We start from the raw sequence: 24,674 nt of genomic DNA, 5'->3' as shown, positions 1-24,674 counted from the left end.
GGGCTGTAACTTTTGAACTAGTAGCCCAATCTTGGAACTGTTTGAAATTATGGATTCTACAGGCCACATTCTATAAGAAAATCTTTTTTCCCGCTCGATCTGAGACAATTTTAGAATCCAAAACGATTCGTACTTTTTTTCAATCAAAAGTTATGGACTAGAAACCAATTTCGAAAGAAAATTCAAATGGCTGTAACTTTTGAACTAGTAGCCCAATCTTGGAACTGTTTGAAATTATGGATTCTACAGGCCACATTCTATAAGAAAATTTTTTTCCCGCTCGATCTGAGACAATTTTAGAATCCAAAACGATTCGTACTTTTTTTCAATCAAAAGTTATGGACTAGAAACCAATTTCGAAAGAAAATTCAAATGGCTGTAACTTTTGAACTTTTATAGACTGAAACCAATTTCGAAAGAAAATTCAAAGGGCTGTAACTTTTGAACTAGTAGCCCAATCTTGGAACTGTTTGAAATTATGGATTCTACAGGCCACATTCTATAAGAAAATATTTTTTCGCGGTCGATATGAGACAATTTTTTTTTCGGGGCTCAAAAAAAGGCAGTGTATAACCTTCCTTTTTTACCAAAAATCGACTGCACCAAAATTTCTCGGGAAAACACTTTCTTATTAATTTTGGGGCGTAGAATCCAAAACGATTCGTACTTTTTCGATTAGACTTTTCAATCAAAAGTTATGGACTAGAAACAAATTTCGAAAGAAATTTCAAAAGGCTGTAACTTTTGAACTAGTAGCCCAATCTTGGAACTGTTTGGATTTATGGATTCTACAGGCCACATTCTATAAGATGTACATGTGCCGTATCGATCACCAGATCAAAATTTAGAATTTTGTATTTTGTATCAATAAACACGTTAACCATTCCATTTATACGAAAAGCATAGCAAGCATATCATATACAGTCAATTCAGAATAAATATCCAAGCTCCTTTTGTACACGCAACAACTTGGTTCTCTCTTCAAAATGAAGGTCTTATTGTTTTGGAGACTAGGTACCTCGTTCAAGGCCATCCTTGAGGTAAAATGTTGACTTTCTGTTTTAACAATATTTGTAGGTCTGTGTGTTAAAAAATCTGTTTGTAACAGTTTTAATTTCGCAAGTACGTATTAATTATTGTTAGGTTGATGGTCACTGTAATTTTTTGTTTGAGATTCGCTTGCACATCTAAATCGTAGGTGTCATTTCGTTAGGCAAATTACCATCGGTCCCTTCGTTCTGGCCGTGGTGGCGCATGTGGGAAAATTTTTTTTATACGTACGTCAAATATGACATTTCGCTGATCATATTCAATCAGCGAAGTATAGTTTCGTTGCTAGGGTGCAGAGGCGGAAAACAGACAGAGGAATTTTACTTCTCTACCTCCTTTTCACTTCTCTGCCTCTTTTGATTTCTATGCCTGTCATCAAGGCAGCGAACCCAAGTTCGTAACTACCCGAAGCCAACTGTGATTGATCTCAGTCTGACATCATCGAGTATCTCTGACTCACGATACACTTACACACGGTATGCTCATTATTTTTCTCAAACGCGTTTTCTACTGCGCATTACGTCACCTGCGAACGTGTGGCGCCAAAATTCAAATGTTTACGCACGGAAAAATCCAGTACAGATGTCACGCGTGACAGTTTGCACCTTTTCAGTTGTATTTACGAGTTTTATAGCGTTAATTTGTTGATAGCTAAGCATTAATTTGTTGATAGCTAAGTAATCATTAGTGAAAATTCCAAAATGCCAGGTTGTGTGTGGAAATAAAATAGGTACTTTCGATTTCCGAAAATTGAAGACTTTTCTCTAAAATGGATTGTTGCAAGTCGTCGTAAGGACAAAATTACCTTGAAAAATGGTGTTGCATTATTATTAAGTGGTGTGTTTAAGTCTTTCCATTGCTGTTTAATCCTATATCCTGTATTTGTTATGAACATTTTGAAGCCAGCCGTTTTGAAGCACCGCAAGGGAACGACTCCTTAATTAGACCTACTTTTAAAAACAGCGGATGTTTGAAACCTGATGCTTTACCTACTTTAAAACTACCGCGTAATAATGAAAATCAAAATAAAAGGGACACGGAGGAGCGATTAGATCTTTTGATAATGCATTAATTATATAATTTTTACTGAAACAGCCGCATTTCATGTTTAGGGCCAATGTTTTTGGTTAGAGTTTATTTCATACGATCACGAAATCCCAGAAATAACTTACGCGAGGATCTCTACACAAATCAGTATGATTTGTCAACTAACCTTGTGATTTGTCGATCTAAGCATCGTAATTTTGCTCTTATATTCTGTGGTTTTGTTCGCACGTGACGTCACGCTAGATGCGCAAGAGCATACCGTTGTACTGGCAAGTCACTCCAGAAGCGACCATGTCAGATCATAGGATAATTTCGTTTGAAATTAAATGCAAGGGAGCCCGTGCAAAAGGGTTATGGCAACCCTAAGGTAACAGATATTCCCCTTTACAAACATCTCCTTGGAGAAAAACTTAGAAAGCACCCTTTCGGCAAACGCCTCTCGAGTCCTGCCGCCTTACAGGACATTGTAGATCTTACCAACTCCATTGTGGCGCCATTTGAACATGCATGCCCGTCCTCTGAAGACTGCCTAGACGCTCTATAACCATCCCTGGTGGTGCAGGGCGCTCGAAAAGCAGAAGACGCAGTTGAGCAAACTGTTCAATAAGGCAAAGAAGAGCAAAACTATAGCCCATTAGGAGGCCTATAAGAAAAACGTAATGCTATATAAGGATATACACATTCCACACAGGGAGTATACATATAGCTTAAAGCTTTAGAAGGGGCGTTTGACAAAACAACCTTATAAACACGCCGTAACGAAGTTGTGCGAGGCTGGATTGCGCAACTGCTGTATCTCATAGCAGTACACATCAGCGTTGGCGACTAAATACTAAAGTGCACAGTGGTTAGAGGATGCCCCCAGGGTGGAGTGATATCGCCACTTCTGTGGAATACTGTAAACAGCCTCCCCTGTCGCCTCAATGACAGTAAGTTTTTCTCATCAACCCCTCAAATATGATCTTCCATCATGCTTCCAGCTTACTGGCCTTGGTAACGTGCCTAAATTCCATTACGTCCTGATGAAAGTGTTGTCCTTGTTATTACCAAAAAGCTCCCACATTATCCTTAAATGAATCTAAATGAGAATGTAACCTGTGCATCTTTAGAGACATTCTATACCCGATGATGCAAAACCAAATCCTGGCAGCTCGTCATATCTTTCAGCTCTATAGTTTCCCAGGAACCACTGAACGGGAAACCATGGACTATTGCCTTAAAACTGTTCCAGGATTTTTTTCCTCTTCGCTAAGTAACCGCGGGAAAATATCAAAATATCACACTCCATTGAGGGAAAACAAAGACTCCAGCTTTAATTTTCGCCCCTGAATGCTTTCAATCAAATCGCTATAACTTTTGTAAAAGCAAATATTTTCGATGTCTAATCGCACTTTTTATTTATTTTTGCTTATTATAGTCAGAATATACAGGGTGACAATTTGAAAACTTACCACCCCTCATATCTTAGTAAATAAACGAGATATTTAAAAAAATCAAAATCCGTTTCGGTAATTCGGAGGGGGAATAACAATGACATAGTTGGCGACGCACCCCCTCCAACCCCCTGCGCCCCAGCCACCCCAACTTTTAAATCTTAAATAGTGACCCCCCATGTGTGATACGTCGTTGGAAAGCTCTGAAAAAATGCTTTCCAACCATACCAAATAGCATTACATTTAGGTTAGTAATTATCGTGCAAATAAAAAAATAAACTAATATGATACATTTGAAATCTGTCGTATTTAAAACGCAACCGGCGAACATAGACGAACCAAGACAGATAATAATTCAAGAATGTCAAAATATTGCAAAACCAACATTTGAAAAGGTTCGACAAGAGTTTGAGAATAGATTATAACTGGCGATCAAAAATGAGTTGCTGTCGAGTCGGCTTTGAAAGTTCAAGTAAATACGATTTTCCATGTTTATTTTTTGATTTGCACGATAATTACTAACCTAAATGTAATGCTATTTGGTATGGTTGGAAATCATTTTTTCAGAGCTTTCCAATGACGTATCACACATGGGGAGTCCATATTTAAGATTTAAAAGTTGGGGTGGCTAGGGCGCAGGGGGTGTGAGGGGGTGCGTGACCAACTATGTCATTGTGATTCCCCCTCCGAATTACCGAAACGGATTTTGATTTTTTTAAATATCTCGTTTATTTACTAAGATATGAGGGATGGTAAGTTTTCAATTGTCACCCTGTATATTAAGTAAATCCCATGCGCAAAAAATAGCTATTTGTATAACAAGGGAGGAAAGTTAAAGATGCCCTCCCGCGTGTGAAGTTTAATGCCCGACGCGAAGCGGAGGGCAGTAATCAGACAAGGGAGGGATATGTACTTTCCTCCAGAGTTATACATATGATTTTTTCTACTACCTCAACTTTAATTTAGCAAAGATAATTAATTTTTACGGTAAGATAACTGCTTGCCATCTAGTTACACTAAAAAATTTAGGATGTATCCATGGTGAAGTTATGTTGCCATGGTAGCGGTATAAACAGTAGCTTGTGTACTGGTCGTTTCTGTAATTTTTCATCAGGAAATATGGAAATAGAAAGTGATTTAGAGGAAAATATTCCCTCAGACATTTTAGAAGAAGCTAATCAGGCATCGCTTGATCTACTGCCTGCAAAATCTAGGGACAGATACGAAAAAGAATATAATGCTTTCAAAAATTGGATAATGGGGAGAAAAGTCAAGAAAATTGCTGAAGAGGTAATCATTCTAAAACGCTTAAACCATCGACGATGTGGAGTAAATATTCAATGTTACGTACCACATTACTTATAAACGACAACGTTGACATTAAGTATGCAAAAGTCATAGCTTTGCTTAAACGTCAAGGAAATGGGTATAAACCAAAGAAAGCTAAAATTTTCTGTAGGAATGACCTAAACAGATTTCTTTCGGAGGCGGCCGATGACTATTACTTGCAAATGAAGGTAATTATGAGATGATTTGAATTTGATACATTATGAGCGCTATATTTTGTTCGTAGGTTGCTTTAATTATTGGACTTTCCGGAGCTTGCCGTTGCGATGAGCTAATTAAATTGACATTGCATGATATTCGGGATAATGGAGACATATTAGTTGTGAAAATACCCGATAGCAAAACAAAAATGCAAAGAACATTTGTAATCACTAACGAAACCATTAATGGAACAAGTGTACATGGAATTTATAGAAAATATGTTTCATTACGCTCTGTTAAAACTGAACATACAAGATTTTTTGTTAATTACGTAAAAGGGAAATGCACCATCCAAGTCATAGGGAAAAATACAATTGCCTAAATACCATATAAAATTGCAAAGTACCTCGAGCTACCAGATGCAGAAGGTTACACTGGGCATAGTTTTCGGCGCACGTCCGCATCTTTGTTGGTTGATGCTGGAGGAGATTTATTAAGTTTAAAGAGACACGGAGGATGGCGCTCTACCAACGTAGCCGAGGGCTATTTAGAAGAATCAATTGTAAAAAAAAGTAAAGTTTCTAACCAAATTATATGCGGAATGCCCTCCACAAAAGTTTCTGGAGAACATCAAATGAACTCTACAAACATTGAAAGTACAGGCATTGAATAATAAATCTGAATATTATTCAATGGTACAGGTTTCAATGTTAATCAATCTTCCTCGCCTTTTTCTGGTAACATTACTTTCAACAATGTTACTAATTGCACCTTTAACTTTGGTTCTTCTACTAGCACTGAGAATAACAAGTACCTACATATAAATAAAGTTAGTTGTAATTGAAGGGTATTTTGTTTACTTATAAGCTTACGTATATATGGAGTTGAGGGAGGAAAAAAGTTTTTCCTCCCTTAGGGAGGAAAAGTGCAGCTTTCGACCCTCAAAACGGGGCGAGAAATGATATTTTCTTAAGAGGTAGTAGGAAAAAATTATTTTTTTGTTGACCGGTGTAATGCTTCTGTCTATTTGCTGAACTTGTCCTATCAATAGATAGGTACCTATTCTTTCAAATGGACTACCCACATTATCGGTGCCTTCCTGGCTTTCCCATTGGTCCGTTGCTTGTGGCACAAAACTGTAGGTACATTTTCCGCACCATTGCTTCACAGATTATTTGCAATTTATCCAATAGAATCGTTCCCGTACCTTAACCAGCGTTTTCGTCACTTCTAGATATCCTCGCCCGATATATCAACGTACCTACATCTGTCGTAGTATAGTAGGTACCTACTTCCAGATTTCCTGTTCTCCCAGAATCACTATAGCTGCGCGCAGTTTATCAACAGACGCAAGTTATGGTCATTTTCTTGAGCTGTCGGAGTCCGTGTGGTGCCCGGAGTTATCATCCAAAAGTGTAACGCGTCGGGCGTGTTGTTCTTTATCTTTGCGCTCCAGTTGTAAGTAGGTAGTGTCGATAATCCTCAGGACATGGTCTTCCTATATGACAAGGCATCGTCATTATGATGGTTTCCTCCCGCGCGGTGTTCTGTAACGATGTTGCCTGGCTTTCTGAACTCTTAAATTGCAATAACCATTCCAATATGCGGAAAGGTTGATCTTTAACGAGAAACTACTGGCCATACAGCTACTTATGGAAATGTTTGATTGACTAGATGACAACTAACAGTTCTCTTCGGGTAGAACACGCGGTAATTACGTTCCGGTTTAGAGAATACTTATTGTGCCCATCCTGCGTTTGGCAAACTACAGCACCCATGCTAACGTTGCTAGCGTCCGTATCTAAGCAGTAAGCCCGCTTACATCCATCATCCCATTTCAAATATCTGTGTTGCTTCTGTTGGTATAGTCAGCGGCTTTCCAATATAAGCAAATCCACGAACAAATCACGGGTGCAGTCCCAGAGAACTCCGTATTTTGAGCATATCTTTTGGCTGAGGCCATTCTTCTAGTGCACGAATTTTGTCGGGATCCACTGTCACTCGCATTCTCCGAAACCAAACGACCAAGGTATTTGACTTCATGTGTCTTCAAGGTTCTTGAGGTGATGTTCGAACGTTTGCCAATTACAATTTCTTACAAGACAAACCTACTCAGGAGTCAGGACCAGTTTCATTAATGTCTCAAACGTTGTGGGGCATTGCACAAACCAAAGGGCATGACAGTAAATTGCCATTTCTCTTACATTTTTTTTTCTTATAATTGCAGATTCAACAGTTAGATGTACATGGGAAAGCAATTACAGGAAGATCTGCCACCAGAGAATGATGTCTGTGAGAGACTTACATAGGTACGTTTTCTTTTGGGGGTGGTAAAAAAGAAAACCTCCTTTTCTGAACATTTTAATAATTCTTGTATCTTTTCAGTGCCTTTGATCACAATTAATTAATTGCGCTCGAAACCCAAACGCTTGGTGGATATCAATCTGAGAAGAGGCCACTGGAAAAGTACTGGCAAGAGGGTCCTCTTTCAGGAGTGGTAATAAGGAAAACTTCCATCTCAAAATAGACAAAGTTAAAATAAATATCCAACACCATCCACTTACATATATTTACAAAAAATTAGGAAAAGGCAAATGATTATCCCACAATTAAATAGGTAGGTACTTCATGAACATATTTAACTTAAGTCCAAATACACAGTCCTAAAAATGTGACCTTAAATACATTATTACAAAATATATTCTCGCAGTAACAGTTTACAGTGACTACCCACTTATCGTTTATAAGAATGTTTGGAATGTTTCCCTTGATCTTTCTCTCTGTGCTTCAAAAGTGTGCGGTGTTTCTTCTTCTTATCATTATCTGATTCGTTGCTGCTTTGTGAACTTCCCCTTAGCTTCCTCTTCTTCTCCTTTTTCGCTTTTTTCTCTATTTTCTCCAGCTTCCTATACAATAAGGAATAAGGTTAAAACAACATTAACTACGAGAATCCTTAAAGTACTTACTTCAACAGTGCTTTCTTCTGTTTCTTTGTAAGGGACTGAATGAACGTTACCTCGTCATTTTGATCATCATCCTCAACAATTAAGTTCTGTCTTGCAGACTCTGATATGTTAAAATGCTGTTTTTTCAATGCCAATCCGTCATCTAACATCTGTTGCACCAGTGATTTCTGATCCATAATTGGTGCAGCTTCTAACGAACGTGCCGCGCTCATCGACAGGCTGTACATTGGACATTCTTTGTCTGTAAAGGGCACGGTTAATAATCAAAACGGGTAAATAAGGGAAACCTTACCAGTATTAATATGGCCCCATTTGTGACACTTGATACATCGAACATTACGAACTTGAATTCCAAAGGGTTGATCTCTAATTTCTTGATCGCCTTTGCAGTAGCTTTCACGAGGTGCGTTGTATTTGCGTTGCCATTCGAATTTGTACTCGGGTTCCACTTCGTCTCGGTCGCGTTCTTTCTTCGCACCGGGTGGAGGTTCGTACATGAAGTTTATGCTCAGTTTATCCTTACTCTCCTTGCTAAGCATCGCCTTATTGTCGTGTAAGTCTTGCTCCTTCTCGTACTGTTGTCGTAATTCTTCCTGCTTTTTCTTGTATGCGTCCGACTTTTGCTCTGCCATCCATACCTAAAATTGTATGTTAGTGACATGTAAGAAGCAAAGACTAGTACGACTTACTCTTTTCAGATTATCCCTCGATGCAGGATGGAAAAATTTCTTGCACATGTAATTGTTAAATCCTTTCCCCATTTTTAAGTGCTTCTACAGGATCTTGGACAATAACACAACAAATAACACTCTTCCTGTCAACACTGAAAGAAAATAGATCAGATGGTGATTATGACGTCATATTTCTGGAAAATGCACAGAGAACTGTAATATCAATAAAGCTTATTCATTTTTTCTATAGATGTCCCTCAATTACATTCGTATACAGTGTCCTCCTAATTTAACATACCGGGTGCTGAATAACCAACCTCATTAGCAAATAAAATAGAACTCGTAAGCAACCTTTGAATAATTCAATGAGTAATTGTTAAAATGGCAGTTTGATATAATTTATGTTAATTGCTTCTCTCTCTTCCTTGGAAATGTATTTCAACTCTCCGAAAATTCATACCGAAAAAACTCTTAAACCTCATGATACTCCTTAAAACACTGAAAGCTTCTTCATCATTTCAAAAATTCCCGAAACTATGCCATTTCGTATTTCCCGAATCGCTCTTAAATTACTTAAACTGTCTTTAAAGATCTATATAAAACGCCTCACTTTGAAACCTTTGAAGGATCCTTCAACTTTTCAAACTGCATGATTCTTCACAATGGGGGTTTACAGTGCAGTTGAATTCCGCAGTTCTAATTTAATAAGCGTGTACCTGAAACCATAAAACATTTTTTTGGACAGTAAAAGTTTATTTAAAAATAGAGGCTGATTAGCAAAAAAATAATGAACATGTGCGGTTTTAAAGGTTTATTCAAAACGATATGATTGTGGCGGGCTCTGTGACGTAATAAGCCCGACCAATCAGCTCCTAGAACCATTCAGATGACATAACGACTTGGCAATATTGCAGGAGAATGGCATTTATAACTTGCGTCATCTGTCACAGGCACTTGTCACTTTCGTGCTAGATGCAGTTAAACATCCCTCTCAAAACGTCAAATGTGACAAACGTCAGACCCTCGGGTAAGGTTGCCAGCTCACTTCTACGTGATTGGTTGTAGGTTTGTGACGTATTTAGTCTGAAGCGTTTCAAATTCGGACTAAAAACACAGCTTTTCAATAATTTATTTTGGGTTTATTTTACTCGCAAATAAAAATTGAGGACACACGGGTCTTTTTATTTTTAATGTACTTTGTGGATCAGAAATAAAAAATGAAGGCGGGATGAGCCCATTCTACAAAGTATTATGAAACCATTATCCTGAAATCTGGGCTTTTTGAAACATTCCAAAAATCTTTAATCTACGCAACTTCTGAATGCTTTGAAACAGTGTAAAACTTTAAAAACCTTTAAACGCTTTTTAAGTTTTCCAACAGCGCATGTGAACATTTCAAACATTTAAAAAAAGGTTAAAAACATTTCTATACTTCTTTAACGCTTTAAAATTCTTCGATTTTTTTCCATGAAATTACGATCGCAAAGTTTCCTCGCTGCGGTTGCCCGAAATGGTTTGAAATTCTCGCACATTTTCATAGAGGGTATGTCGAAGTTTAAAAGAATGGCTAATTGCTATAACGGTTCAGAAAGATTTCTGGAGTTTCAAAGAGCTTCAGAAACTCTTCTCGTGCAATTTGAGAAATCTGAAGAAGTGTTATAAGTATTAGAAGACTTTAAACAGTTTTAGAAAGTTTCAAAACCGTATATAGCCTTTATTAAAGAGCTCCTAGCGAGTTTATAATTTTGTGGTGTCTGTCCGTCTGTCCGTCCGTTAGCACGTATCTCGATAACGAATGGACCGATTATGATAAAATTTAGTAGATGGATTCTTTATCAAATTTGTAGATCGGAGTTCATGAATTAGCAATGTTGCCGAAAAAATAAGGAGGGCCCTTTTGACATCTCCGTGAGTTACCAAGCGAATTGCATGAAATTCAATATGGGTATAGCTTTAGCCATATAAAACGCAATTCCACAAATTGAGCCTAATCGATCCACATTCACAGTGCCCTTTGCGCATCTCGACCATTTATAAACCGAATTGCACACTTTTTTATTTATGAAAGTATTTAAATGAAATTTGATACATAGCCACTTGGAATAAAAGCAAATTTAACACCAGTTTCAAAATTTGGTTTTGCGCATGCACAGTGCCAACTTTCTTATTTATATATTTTTTGTTAAGCCAGAGCAAACAATATTCAAACTAATTAATATGACAGCCAGATGTTTATTTATTATAAAAAGTTATTTTGGATGCATAAAAATACCGCTCTTTAGAAGCGATTTTGTATTTTAAAAGTAGACATACAGAAAAACAATACACATACATCCCTATCCCTATCAGAGCGCTGATGTGTCAACAACGGCACTATAATACCATTGGATCTTGGAGGGTTAGTTTAGTCTTTTTAATTTAATGTGAACTAGCGCCCTGTTTTTTAGAGTTAACGCACCTCAAGATGGCGTGCCTGTAAACGGAGGTTAAAAAAATTCTGGTCTAAACGCATCTTGGTCGCCACCTGACTTCGTGGTAGCGCTTCCCGTTAGGAAACCATTAGATATCCTGACGCTTGACCTAGTGCACATTGAATGGTAGTTGTAATGTATTAAAATTTCATTATTATCAAGTAATCAGATAACAAATATATCGAATGATATGTCATAAATATTTTTCATATTGAATCAAATAAAAAAACGTATTTTGTATAATTAAATCTAGGAGACCAGCACCAGAAGAACCTATACTACGGAGATCTGAGAGGTATCGACAACCACCTAGATACTTGTTAGAATATATACAGAAGAAGTAATTCAAAATATTCAATTTCAATTTTTTGATGACAGCGGCAATTGGTAAAAGACTCAGGCAAAAAACAGGAGAGTTCCGCTCAACCCAGTTTATTTACCAACGGATAGGTATAGAAATTCAAAAGGGCAATGCCGAATGTGTTTTAGGAACTTTACCTTTTTTTTGTAATTCTTTTGATGAAATTTATTATGTTTTAAAACCCCGTTCTTATATGTAAATTGTTCTTGTTCTATTATTTTCATTAAACGTTTATTTATTTAAAAAAAAAAAAAGAATCTGTAATGTATTAAAATTTCATTATTATCAAGTAATCAGATAACAAATATATCGAATGATATGTCATAAATATTTTTCATATTGAATCAAATAAAAAACGTATTTTGTATAATTAAATCTAATACAAAACAGTAGTGCTAGCGTTTTTCGAAGGTAAAAGGATTTATTACAAAAACTACAAATGCGTTAGAGGCTCCAGGCCAGAATTACACCAAAATTCCAATTTATGGAAATATTCCATCGCACTTCTCCGTCCTCCCTCATAAAATGGTTAAATCCATGTACTCCTCCGTAATTTTTATTAAGAAAGAATTCCTTTTATGAGTGGGAGCATATCCACTGAAGACGCTGACCAATGATCATCTTCAGTATAAAGCCCATGTCGTGTGGCAATCAGTTTGTTGTTGTTCCGGAACTATTGGCTCATTTGCACTAGCACTTCCCGACTGAATTTTTATCAATTTCTCGCTAATTTCTTCACAGGACAGCACAATAATCGTCCAGATCCTCTTAAATAACGGGTGAGTGAATCGACTGCCCAAAATACTAAGACAATTTTTTTAAAATCTGATTGATTTTGTCCTGTAGAATTAAAAAAGTGTACAAAAAGTGGGTTAATTTTCATGTTGCTGTCAAGGTGACAATTGAAAAGTTATTGCGAGAATATGCCAAAACTAGTTATAGTCAGACTCGAGTGAGGTAAAATCAATGTCAAAGACTTTTTTAAATACATTCTTTAGACCGGAAGACAACAGCATAAGGAATTGGGGGTGCATAAATTGTTGGAAATTCGTGGCTGTTTTTGCTTTAGCGATCCTACTACTACCGGTAGGCTGTGGCGGACTGTACTATTATGCACACAAATACTCTGATTTTAAGAACGACCAAGAATTTCAAGTGATTCTCCACTCCTCACTGATGCCATTAGGTTTAATTTCCATCAATGGAATGTGTGAGTCCCGCAAAATCTACCAGAAATCGGAAAATGTGTTTCAGTTTAATTCTCTTTTGCAGCAATTTTATCCTATCGCATTTGCAGATGCATGTTTCGAATGAACATTAAAATATTGCACGCAGCACTGCATACGGCAACTTTGGGTATAATAGGATTTGGTTTATATGAAGTATGGGAGTACCACTCCTCCAAAAGCATCGAGCACCTAGTTTCTCTACATAGTCAAATTGGAGCATTAACTGTTGGTCTATTCTGTGCTCAGGTAAGCAGTGAACTGTTTGCGAAGCGAAGCAAAAGTTAATTTTCAGTACCTCATGGGCTTGATGTCGTTCATCGGTCTTTTGGCTTGTGAGAATGTGACAGATACTGCTAGAGCTGACTTTATTCCTATTCATGCAGCAGTGGGGCGTATGATATTTTTACTGGCCATTGCGAGTTGTATCACGGGAATATCGCAAAAAATTTTTACTCTAGATGCCAAAACTAGGGATGATAAGCTTAGTCTGGCGTCTACGTGCGCTGGCGCTGTAATTGCACTAGGAATTGTTTCTATGTACATTCTTACAACCGAACGGTTACGTTATAAGGCACATATTCTGAGCAATACATCAGAGGAATAAAAGATTAATCCCTTTTATTGTTACCTAAACACATCGACACCGTGCTAATTGTTATTGCTTAGTGTACAGAAATTAATGCCATTTTTATCACATATTTACAAGATTCCCCTAAACTACCAAGAAACCAGAATTTCGAATTTCTATCGGATTATTCTACAGTCCGTAATCCTCCCACCTTTTAAGGGATACCACACTAAATCACAGAGTGACCCGCATAATGCTTTTTAGAGGTGCCCCTTCAGAAGGTCTTAAGTTGTTCTATACTACTCCGGTATTTACCTTACGACTTAGGAAAACTGCAGGAAAACCTAATTCGGAGTAGCCGGCAGAATGCTATAAGGAAATTCCCATCTCTGCCACAGATGAAAAATTCCTACCTCATCCCGACCTACGGTTTTGTAGCCCAACGCTCTACCGCTGAGCTACAAAACCTCAAAGGAGGAAACTAAGAAGTAAGCACTACTGAAACCAATATATTTTATTTCACTGCGATTAAGCTAAAATTTCTATCTATGGAATAAATAAGTTATCCCTTCTTTCAGTTGGGAACTTTGATAGTTCTAGTAGATAGTTAGTCAGTACCCACCTACTGTTTGATGTGGAAGGCTATGGGATAAGTTGTGAAACTCATTTTTAATATCTTTTGAGAGTAATAAAGGCCCAGCATACCTCTCCTCCTCCTTTTTTCTGACATCATTGGGGTGTTGTGATTTGCTACAGCAAGTTTAAATTTTTAAATTTGCCGATATTGGCCATTTTATAGCGGTAAGGTTGAATTTGTGCGGGAGACGAGTTTTTGAATTTCCGTGTATAATGATAGTTACACATTTTGTTGGATCCATCGTTCCTCGAAATGGGGGTTGAAATATATTATGTTATCAAAAATCTCTAAACCTTCCCCATATGTATACTACTATAACTATATGGGGAAGGTTTAGAGATTTTTGATAACATAAGATAGTTACACAGTGGATATTCAAGTAGAAATAGACATAGGGATTTCCTATGTCTACTTTCAAATGATAAAAAGTCTACTGAAGGACGCCTAATTTGATGCAACCAAAATAACTTCTTGAAACAACTAAAGACCTGACTGTCATATTAATTATTAATTTGAATATTGTTGGTTTGGCTTCACAGAAAATAAATCTCTTAAGCTCCTTTAATAGTTCCCGGCACTATACCAATTGGCAAAATCAACTTCTTTAGTTGAATACATCGCACACGAACGAAAATTAAAATACGGAAGTCGAAGCGATAATATTCAACTTAATTAATCTTCATTTGTTGTACGTAGATATTTAGGTTGCATAAAGTTAGGGGTCCTTCAGAAGACGTTTTATCATTTAAAAGTAGACAGGAAATACCTATAGTCCAGTCAAATTATCATAATACCTTGCATCAGATGTGCCATTTCTATTTTTTTTCATTGTTAGGCTGAGTATGAGTGTCAAAAATCCAAAGACCTGTGCGAGCAACGCAGCACTCGAAAATACGCCACTATTATTTTTAGGTTTTGGTTAGTTTTAGTTCTGAAGGACAGATTTTAAAGCAATTACTGCCGTACACTTTTTTAAACTAGACAAAATTTGTGACAATTCAAGCCCTTAACCAGATCTGTAAGTCTAATATGGAGATACAGCGTTTCAAAAATTCGTAAATTCTTCAGTATATACTCTTTGGTTTTAATCAAATTTGCCATAAAAACTTCATTAATTTTGTTCGTTTGGGGGACTTTGTGGCGAGGAGTCTCCATAAATCCGCACAGAAAGAGCTAGAATGTTGATATCCTCTGGATCCCCAGCATCTCCTATGATGATTCTTCAGCAAGATCCACTACCTGTTGCATGGATTGCGAAATCTGTGAATTTTTTCCTTTTGCCTGACCTTGCTCGACCATTCAAAAGGGACACCAAATATAGAAGATCTGTAACAGTAGCGGAAAGCTTACTCACAACACTATGGTTTGAATGAATAACGCATCATATATAAACATGGATATTTTTCCACTAAAAAACAAAAATCAATATTTAATTTGCTTTCATTATCCGCAATTTTTAGCACTTCTTCAACAAGTTTATTACGACTCACGACTTACGACAATTCATCGTGCATATTTTATAAGTTTACTTTCTGCGAAGAAAAAATGCAGATTTTGATCAAACTTGTAAAACTAATAAATTTACCAATAGTTGAAGCGTCGTATCTCCAAAACTATTAGACTTACAGATCCGGTTAAGAGCTTAAATTGTCAGAAATTTTGTCTAGTTCAAAAAAGTATACGACAATTATTGCATTAAAATCGGTTCTTCAGGAGTAAAACTTATAAAAACCAAAAAATGGTAAGAAAAATGACATATTTTCAAGTGCACAGGTCTTTCAATTTCGAAAACTTGGATTTTTCACATCCATATTGATCCGTTACAATTTAAAGGAAAAATTAGAGATGACATATCTGATGCACGGAATGCCCATTTTTTGGTCTAATTTGGCTGTACTACTATAAGAAATCACTATATTTTACCAAAAATATGTTGTCACCAAATTACTTTGGACCACTTGGGAATTGAGCAATCGAGTTCCACAAGAAAATTGATGCATAAATAACGATTTTGACATCCTTTGAGTAAAAATATTTTGGTCGCCAAAATTACAGTCATCGAGTTTGATCTTTTTCTCAACAAATTCGGTGAATAAATATCGATTTGGACCGATTTAGGGCAACAACGTGATGATTACAAAAGTTAATTTGTGATAGTTGTACACCCGAAACCCATAACCTTTCATATACCTAAGGAAAATTTGAAGTTGATACGAGGTCTAGGGACTGAGCTATGGCACGGAACGGCAGACAGGCGGACGGAAATGTGAAGACATAAGCACACCACTTTCGTGGGTTACGCTAAAAACGAATTTCTTTAGCGGGTGGTATCTGCGCGGCACGCAGCAAATTATTAATATTTCGCCCGCCCGCTCTGTAGATTTATTTACTCGCTTTTAGAAACTAATCTGGCTACGGCCCTGGCCTCAAGAGAAACATTTTCCCATTGAAACGTTTATAGTACATACCTACTACAGGATGATAGATGATGTTGGCAAAATTACGATACAATACGGATTTCTAGCGTTTACGGTATCCGATCCGATCTCCCTGTGCTGTTCAATTATATTGGACACCTGGTATACGTAATTGTCAGGCCCAAAAATTATCTTCTTTTTTATCATAAAACAAGCTGTTTCCTCCAAATTTCAAACCCCTACGACTTTTTTTTCGCAAAAATAAGAATAAACCTAAAGGAAATCAAGCCAACTATTATCCCATGGGAAAATAAGTGCTATGGAAGTAGAAGAGAACAAGTTGCATTATCAAGAATAAGAATCTGTCACACAAACTTAACACATTTACATTTATTAGGAAAGAGCCAACAACAGAAATGCAACTAATGTGATATCTATTTGAGTGTCAGACATGTTCTTTGTGAATGCCCAACGTATAACATACAGAGAATGCAAGTAGGTATACCAGAAACGGAACGAGAAATTTTTCGTGATGAGAAGCGTGCAATAGAAACTCTAATGGAACATTTAAAAATAACGGGGCTAATAAAAAGAATCTAAAGGCAAATAGTTACGGTGATTAGTTTACAAATAAAGGCAAATGACCATACCAGTCGAGCCTTAAAAAAAAAAAAACGAAAGAAATAGTTTTTCAGGTGTAAGAAAATTGGAGATTATGTGAAAATGGTGCAGATACAAAAGTTGCACCTTTTTTTAATCTCTATAACTGTTGTATTGAACATTTTCATCTAAAATTAAGTTTTACCACAATTTGCAAAACACCACTTTCCACCCATTTCAACCCCGGGATTTCATCCGCGGAAAAATTCAGTTGTTTTAATAATTTTTTTTACATAGTGATGAAATTATCGGACTTCTTTTAACGAAACATCGTATGGAAAGTGGTACTTTTTTTCACGATTTTTATTATGCCTTTCCATTGAGTTTAGTCCTGCCTATGAACAATAGCATCCATTTTTGAGCGACAGTAAATCGCGAATGTCAATCAAATTATTCAAATGTGGGTTATTATGGATCACTATGCAAAAACATTTCGTGTACAACACGTGTTGAAAGTGTCTTTTTTCCATGAATTTGCTTTTATCTTATCAGCCATTGATATCTATACTTGATTCCTGATAAACAAAAGGTAACAAATTCAAAAGGTTGCAGTACTTAGAGGTAAATAAATCGTGATTCGTGTTGATAATGGTGGAGAGAGTGTGTATCTGATTACAGAGAAATCTTAATCAGCTTCGTTACTTTTTATAAATTTTAAGGTAAAAAAGTACCAGGTTTTGAATAAAAAATGGTTTTTGGACGGAACAACGATTACATTTAGGTCTTTAGGCTTGTTATTGTTTCATGGTGATACCAAAGATCATTATCTTTGTTGATACTAATTTTTCATTGGCTAGTAAAATTTAGTCTCACAGGCCCCTACCATTCTCATCTCATTTGCTTTGAATAGAAAATAGATAAATAATATAAAACTAGTTACATAGGTACATTTATTAAAATTTTAAATAATTTTACGTTTATCATCTTATACTATAACATCTTATTTAGATATAATTACACGATACAAGCTACACATTATTAAAATCTGTTCTACGATCATGTAATGATAAAAGATATAAATTATAACAATTATATGTAGCAGGAAAGTAACAAAGTTGTAGAGTATTAATAATAGTTGGTCCTTCATAAAATATATAAAAAGTTATAATGGAATTCTAAAATATTCTATAAGAATCTTTCAATAGTAAACAACGAGGTGGTCAATACCTCTATAATATTGCTTTATATAAAATTAATTAAACCTAATAATACTCTTATACACTATGTGAACAACACAAATTTGATATTATAGACCGATTGCTATAGTTTCCATTTTCTAATTGTCTAATTTGTATAATATGCTGTATCTACTGTTCAGTGCTTTACACAGTTGCAACATTTTACGTACTTCTAACATATTATTACGTCGGTGGTATCAAATAGAATTTATGTTCTACACTTAATCAGGCAGTAAAAAAGTTGCCAAATATTACAAAATGCCAGTAAAGCTCTGCTTTGCGCTTTACCGTCGTTACCTCCATAGGTGGTTCTTACATATATTAACCTAGGTACTAAAAACGAAAACAGTCCCACAATAATTTACATCGTCTAAAAACACCAAGAGACATTCATTTATTACTAACATGATTAAATTTTGATTGTTTTCCTTTACAGATCTAGATTGAGCTTTTTAGTGTTAGGTGTGATACGTTATGGAAAATGTTTCTAAAATCGTATACCTATTATAGACGTTTAAAAAAAACAAATTGTGTGACACTTATTTTGGCAGATTAATATCGGTATTAGATCACAATCTAATGCAGTCGATTTCGGTTGACATTATATTTAAACACATTCAAGATACCAAGCACCAAAATACGCGTTTGGAAAGAAAATCTAATTACGAGTAAAGTTATTAGCTGTAGTTTGGTACTCAGTATCGCGCATTGTCGGTTATGTTAGTGTCCTTCGAGTTTTGATCGACGCCATTATGCGTATTGGCCGAATCCTATAACCGTTCTGTTACATACACCTTGGTGTCAACGCGCAAGACGGGACTGCGCACTGCATAGGATACCAATATACCAAGGGCAACCAACACCATTGCAAATGTATTCACTACTATAGCTTCGTGCGGCAGGTTTGAGTATTCAAATCTGCAAATGTTAGTAATTAAACATATAATTAATAAGAATGAAAATAATCATTAGAGCTTTTGCAAGTTTCAGTACATACCTACTGAAACTTGCACTGCAATTTAGGCATTAGTCTACATGAAGTGCATAAATCGTGCTTTTGATGCAAATGCAGCTAGTGGTCGGTAAGTGCAATCAGCAATGACATGCGCAATATAAAATAATGAGGTGGTAGGTGCAAGTTAGTTTTACTCGATTAAGGGAAAGAAAATGCTTGCTGGCAATAGGCAAATGATGTGAAAAGTTAAAATGGTATAAGTAGAGTGTGACGATGCAAATTTATATACAAGTGCAACTGGAACATATATAAATTTGCAACAATTACGTGTGAGTAATGTTTTATTTATCTAACTAAACGATTTCAAGGTACAAAAATACAAGTAACGTATTAATATTCATTCCCTTAATGTAAATATTGTAACAACATAGCATTACTGCACTGCCAGTGTTATTTTTACGTCACAAAACGTTTAAAATACTAAAGCCAACTAACTTATCACATTAAGATTCTAAAGACTCACATTAAATGAGTCAAAATGATACACACTGAAGCAAAATAAACACATTACAACATAACGCATAAGCATTTACATTCTACATTGGTTCTTCAATGACTGGAAGATGTGCACGATAGCGTAATTCTTCTTTACGAAGTGAGTAATTAAAAACAACTGCAAGACCCACTAGTGACATGCCTAGTACATTTACTACAATAATATCGTTTGGCAATTTTGAACCACCAAATCCGCTACATGAAACGAAAAACAAAATGTAAATATCTCGGTGATATTGTGCAAGTAAGGTAAATGGTTGTGTACATACCCGGGCATAGTGAAGACCTTCTCCGTCAGACCTGTGAGGCATGTAGCTATGGCCAGCATGAAGGTTGTTAGGCCGAATGATGCGTGTATCGGAACGAGAGCTGCTCTAAATGCCGACGTGGCACTTTGGCAACATAGAAGGATTAGGAAACTGAAGAATCCCACTACAAACTAAAAGAAAGAAATTACTTGTTTTACTGCAGCGTAAATGTATAAAATTCATTCCATCGTTTAATTAAGTTTTGAGACATCAAGGGTGGCATTATTCACATTCACCGTCAACTTACGATGTAAATTACCGTGGCCAATAATAAGAGAAAGAGACGCTACTAAAAATATTTTAAAGTAAAAAACGAACTTGAGAAGACTTGTGTACGCAAATAAGCGTTTTCAAAAATTTGACTCGCATCGCTCGAATTAATATTTCCTAGGCGTGAGAGTGCGTTAGTTAAATTAACTGTGTAGTTTAGCAATTACTTCCAATTTAACTTAAAGTGGGTGTACATAATTCTAAACCGCAAATGTTTATTAGGAAATAAGTGTTATAACTAAAAAAAGTATAAATTAGGGCGAAACTACGTGACTTTCCTTACAGACTACCGACAAATCTCACCTGAATGGCAAATAGGCCCATCGTCACGAATCCCAACCAACTATGAAGAGAGTAGAAGTTCGGTATGTTTCTGTATTTGTGGTATTCCAGTACGGCTATAAATCCGATGGCGACGCAGGGTATGGCCAAGGCGTGGAAAACCGTGTGCAAAAGCTTGACGTATATTCGCCGACAGCATCTGCATATTCTGTAGAGCAAGATCGCTGAAAAAGGGAGCACGCAATTAATTTTGCAATTTTTTCGCGAATAAACCTAACGCTAGAGGTGCACATTTTTGAAAAAGTAATTTCCCAGAAATGTCAAAGTCTCATTCCTATTCATTATATTCATAGTTTAAACCACACATCAACTCCTGTATTTCCATAAAGCTCCCATTCCAATTCAAATATTTATAAAATAAGGTTGCATTTGCAATGCTTGTGCGCCTCATGTTAATCAAGTGGCTATCCCGCAGTTATTAAAATTTACAAGTTCGCTCTTAGAATGTACTGCCGTATAATTTACTGATTCTTTCAATAGAAACGCGTTTATTCAGACTTCTTGAAAGCTGTATTTTGCGCTATATTTTTCTTTATTAGAGGCATCTATGGTTAAAATTTCAGAGAAATTTCTCCACAAATAAGAAAGTTCTTCGCTGAAAAATGCGCTAAAAACCTGTATTGCAACATCCATATTACATTACTTATCCGGTGAAGAATCCATTATTCTGGATTAAAAAAGAATTTTCGTTTGGTTGGGGCATTCTCAAAACCGGGAAATTTGCAATGAATTTCTTAGCACCCTGTATACATTTCTTTAACAGTTGTTAGATATTAGCTAAGGCTTATGTCAGTAATTTTTTTAATTCAAGTGTCTGTTGTGTTCACCTTATACAAAAAAGAGAACCTTCTCAATGTGCTTATGTCAACTTTATCGGTGTTTTAGACTACTATAGATTGATCATCTCGTGTAAAATATCGTAGTCTTCGAGGAATTAAGAAATCTCCAAAGTAAATGGAAAAAGTTCTCAAGAAAAGGGATCTCAGAAGAACATCTTGGCAAACCCTGAACAATATCTGACCAATTTCCTTAAAATCAATCAAACCTTTGTGAATAATTTTGGCAGAATCTCTGAGATATATCAATTATATATGACTGTAAAAAGTCCGTAAAAATTATCTAAGAGTTTCTGAATTTCTGTAGCGCGCTTCTACGTGGGAGTCTCTTAAAGCTCTTGAAGAATAATTAAACAATGATTTTAAACTGTTTAGAGAATCTATATCAATCACTAAGGCCTTTGATAATGTTGAGAATTTTAAGATTTTGTTAGTATCTGACACCTGACCTATTAAACACAAAAAAAAACAGCAGGCTACGAAGTCAGAGTGCTGAGATCTCAAACCTCCGCACAGGCAGATGGATGGAATTTATATTTTTTAAATTAATGATTGATCTTCACATCCTAAGGCTTGATTGAAGTATGTCACAATCACTATTTACGTAAACAATTTAGATGGACAAACAACGCAATGCATTAATGAAGAAAAAGTGAATGTTATTGGTTTTTTAAAATTGTTTATGAGATGTTTCTCCGTTTGGATGAGGAAAATACACTTTAAAATATTATTTTTGTACTTATTTTATGATGGTAATATTTTTAATTACTTTTGCACAATGCAATCTTATTATTTTGTATAATGTATCAGATCACCTCGATTCGTTTTACGAAATTCCAAATGTTAAAAGTACGTTAAGCAATATTGCACCACCACTAATGCTGTGGTTGTTTACTTTAACAAAAATAAGTGTGACTATTTCAATTCCAGGTATTTTAGTATCTAAATGAAAAATAAGCATTTTAATTATTAATTTCCATAAAAGTTTCACATCCCACGCAGCAAAAGCTGAATTTTTGTTTTTTAATTGACATATGTTGCTTCTTCTGAAGCGGGGTATTCGTTCTCCTGAAGACGATACATGTTAAAGCAACATTAAGTGCACGGCTAAAGATAAGAATCAATCCAATCCTTAGTCTGAAGATTGGCCTTATATTTTCCCTTTAAAGTTAAACCAAGCCTTAGATCAAGCCCATTCACAAATGAAATAGGAAAGGCTTTTTTCAATTAAAATTGAAGGGCACAACAAAGAAAATAGTATAAAAATTCGTTGCAGAAGGCCTTCATAACTCGTTCATTTGAACCTTTGTCGCTACGTTATTAACTCGACGACACTCGAAATTCTCTTGAAGTCCCCAAAACTGATAAAACCCTTCCATCGCTTATCTCGCACGTGACATTATTTGTCGAAAAACCAATTAATTCTTGTCCGGTAACACATGACCAGGTACAATTTTAAACTCACGTAAAGTTTTCGATTAAAAAAACTAACATAAATGACAATTCATCAGCATAGGAAAATTAACACTGTACCGCTTCATAGCGAACCAGAACAAAGGTATGTCTGGCGTAACCAGCGATACTAAAAAATGCTTTATGGAAAGCGAGCGCGGTTGCCACGATCTCTTAGGACCTAAAAGTTTCGTTTTATAGCCGAGCCCGCGGCGCAAATGCGGAATTACTATTGGTTTAAAAGGGTACTCTCGTTGGGATCGTTTAGTTCAGAAACGAAGGCTCGTTTAAGTATTTGTACCGGGCTAGATTTAAACAGCGAGAGAAGTTGGAGCTAATTCTAATCTGATTCTCGCCGAGCGATCACGTACCATGTTTGTACGTGAATTTTCCTACCGTTGAAGTTGATTTTTGCGAAAGATCGCGTACCATTTTAAATGCGCTGAAATTCCCATGATCAACAAAGAAATTTTTAGCGCGTTTTTTAAGAAGTAAAGGGGAGTGGAACTCGTTTTATCCTTCATGGTACCCTAATGAAAGGTCTCAACGAAAGGAATTAATTTCTACCAACTATAGCCCCCCTCCTGGACCTCTTATCGTGATCGGGTATATTCCCTTATACCTCAAGAACGGATTGTCGGCAGAGGGTACTCGCAAAAGGCGATTGAGACGTCTGCAAGAAATATATCCATTGGTGATGTCAAAACAAAAGCTATTTCGGTTACAAAAAAATGCGCTTTATCTGCACAAGAGTTGTGCACAATTTATACTTGTTTTCGTATCGTTAACAGTAACGACCTGCGATAAATAAATTTTTTTTCTAACTTTTACATTTAAAGTGACACTTTTTTAAACTCGTTGACGCTGTCAAATGCCATACTTTTCACAACCGTTGTGAAAAGTAAAATATTTCGCAACTTGTGATGAAAAGGCGTCACTTTAAATGTCAAAGTTAGAAAAAATATAGTGTGAAACACGTTTGGAAACACTACTATTCATAACTAGTTTTCTTTTAAGGAACTCGCTTCGCTCGTTTCCGCAGAAATCCGCGCTTTAGGAAAAATAGTGCTTTTCCCAACTGGTTGCACAAATAACTGGTATGCAACGGCATGGAATTTAAAGACAATTGATGGGTGCATTTACCCGCAACAAAGACTAGTTAATAAATGGAGCAAAATTAATATCAACTCAGCGCTATTTTATTCCTTTGCATATAACCACCACCTCGAGTGTTACTTCCTCGAATTTGAAGCCGGATTGCTGGAATTTGTAATACGTAGATATGTACGAGGGCCGTTTTTTTTCAACCTCCGATCTCATGCGGTGACGGCTAGACAAGTCTCAGGCCCGCGGTGTGCGCAGTAGTCCATCGCGCATCTTCCCCACCACAACATATGTCACTGCCGAGTTCAAGTAGCCAGCTTGTGCTGAGCTGCAGTCGCATAAACATTGCCGCGTCTATTGATTCTCCCGCCAAGTTGAGAAGTGTTATTCGTTTCTTGCAAGCAGAAGGAAATAGTGCAGCAGAAATCCATCGGAGAATATGCCGCGTTTACGCAGAAAACATTATGAGTGATGGTGTTGTACGGGAATTATGATGCCCTAAGTTTAAAGATGACCGAACTGACGTGCATGATGAAGGAGGTCAAGGACGCAAGTCTGTCGTTACAGACGACCTTATTGAACGAGTTGACAAGGTGATTAAAGAAAACCGTAGATTCACGCAATAAGTCTTTTGTCTGTGGAATTTCCAGAAGTGTCAAGATCTTCTCTGCACTCT

At 36.3% G+C, this 24,674-nt stretch overlaps 4 protein-coding genes across 7 annotated transcripts in view; 2 read left to right on the top strand and 2 right to left on the bottom strand.

Moving 5' to 3' along the window:
• Positions 1 to 4,387: 4,387 nt before the first annotated feature.
• On the top strand, positions 4,388 to 5,652 carry LOC116174900. The gene is made up of 2 exons (XM_031492925.1): positions 4,388 to 5,047; positions 5,104 to 5,652. Exons 1-2 carry the CDS (start codon positions 4,853 to 4,855, stop codon positions 5,398 to 5,400), a joined length of 492 nt encoding a protein of 163 aa, XP_031348785.1. The 5' UTR covers positions 4,388 to 4,852; the 3' UTR covers positions 5,401 to 5,652.
• A 1,916-nt stretch (positions 5,653 to 7,568) lies between these two features.
• On the bottom strand, positions 7,569 to 8,847 carry LOC116174742 (corepressor interacting with RBPJ 1). Its single transcript, XM_031492716.1, has 4 exons — positions 8,674 to 8,847; positions 8,277 to 8,622; positions 7,985 to 8,225; positions 7,569 to 7,924 (listed from the first exon to the last, which is right to left on the bottom strand). Exons 1-4 carry the CDS (start codon positions 8,743 to 8,745, stop codon positions 7,753 to 7,755), a joined length of 831 nt encoding a protein of 276 aa, XP_031348576.1. The 5' UTR covers positions 8,746 to 8,847; the 3' UTR covers positions 7,569 to 7,752.
• A 3,391-nt stretch (positions 8,848 to 12,238) lies between these two features.
• LOC116174600 (cytochrome b ascorbate-dependent protein 3-like) lies at positions 12,239 to 13,320 on the top strand. Its single transcript, XM_031492541.1, has 6 exons — positions 12,239 to 12,266; positions 12,334 to 12,439; positions 12,486 to 12,573; positions 12,625 to 12,697; positions 12,785 to 12,962; positions 13,009 to 13,320. The coding sequence occupies exons 5-6, from the start codon at positions 12,789 to 12,791 to the stop codon at positions 13,318 to 13,320; spliced, it is 486 nt and encodes a 161-aa protein (XP_031348401.1). The 5' UTR covers positions 12,239 to 12,266; positions 12,334 to 12,439; positions 12,486 to 12,573; positions 12,625 to 12,697; positions 12,785 to 12,788.
• Positions 13,321 to 18,488: 5,168 nt separating this feature from the next.
• Positions 18,489 to 24,674, bottom strand: part of LOC116173806 (cytochrome b ascorbate-dependent protein 3-like) — a 96,839-nt gene continuing 90,653 nt past the window's right edge. For 2 of the 4 annotated variants that reach the window (XM_031491511.1, XM_031491514.1), the window contains 3 exons: positions 20,568 to 20,770; positions 19,956 to 20,125; positions 19,412 to 19,881 (listed from right to left, as the gene is read on the bottom strand). In XM_031491511.1, the coding sequence (XP_031347371.1) occupies positions 19,728 to 19,881; positions 19,956 to 20,125; positions 20,568 to 20,770 (527 nt within the window). In that variant the 3' untranslated portion in view covers positions 19,412 to 19,727. Of the gene's footprint in view, positions 19,095 to 19,411; positions 19,882 to 19,955; positions 20,126 to 20,567; positions 20,771 to 24,674 lie in introns of those variants that run through there. The other 2 variants (XM_031491512.1, XM_031491513.1) reach the window with 2 other exon arrangements.

Source organism: Photinus pyralis, unplaced genomic scaffold (assembly GCF_008802855.1).
Source record: "Photinus pyralis isolate 1611_PpyrPB1 unplaced genomic scaffold, Ppyr1.3 Ppyr1.4_LG6, whole genome shotgun sequence".
In the NCBI taxonomy this organism is placed as follows: domain Eukaryota; kingdom Metazoa; phylum Arthropoda; class Insecta; order Coleoptera; family Lampyridae; genus Photinus; species Photinus pyralis.
This window is presented reverse-complemented; position numbering and strand designations above follow the sequence as displayed.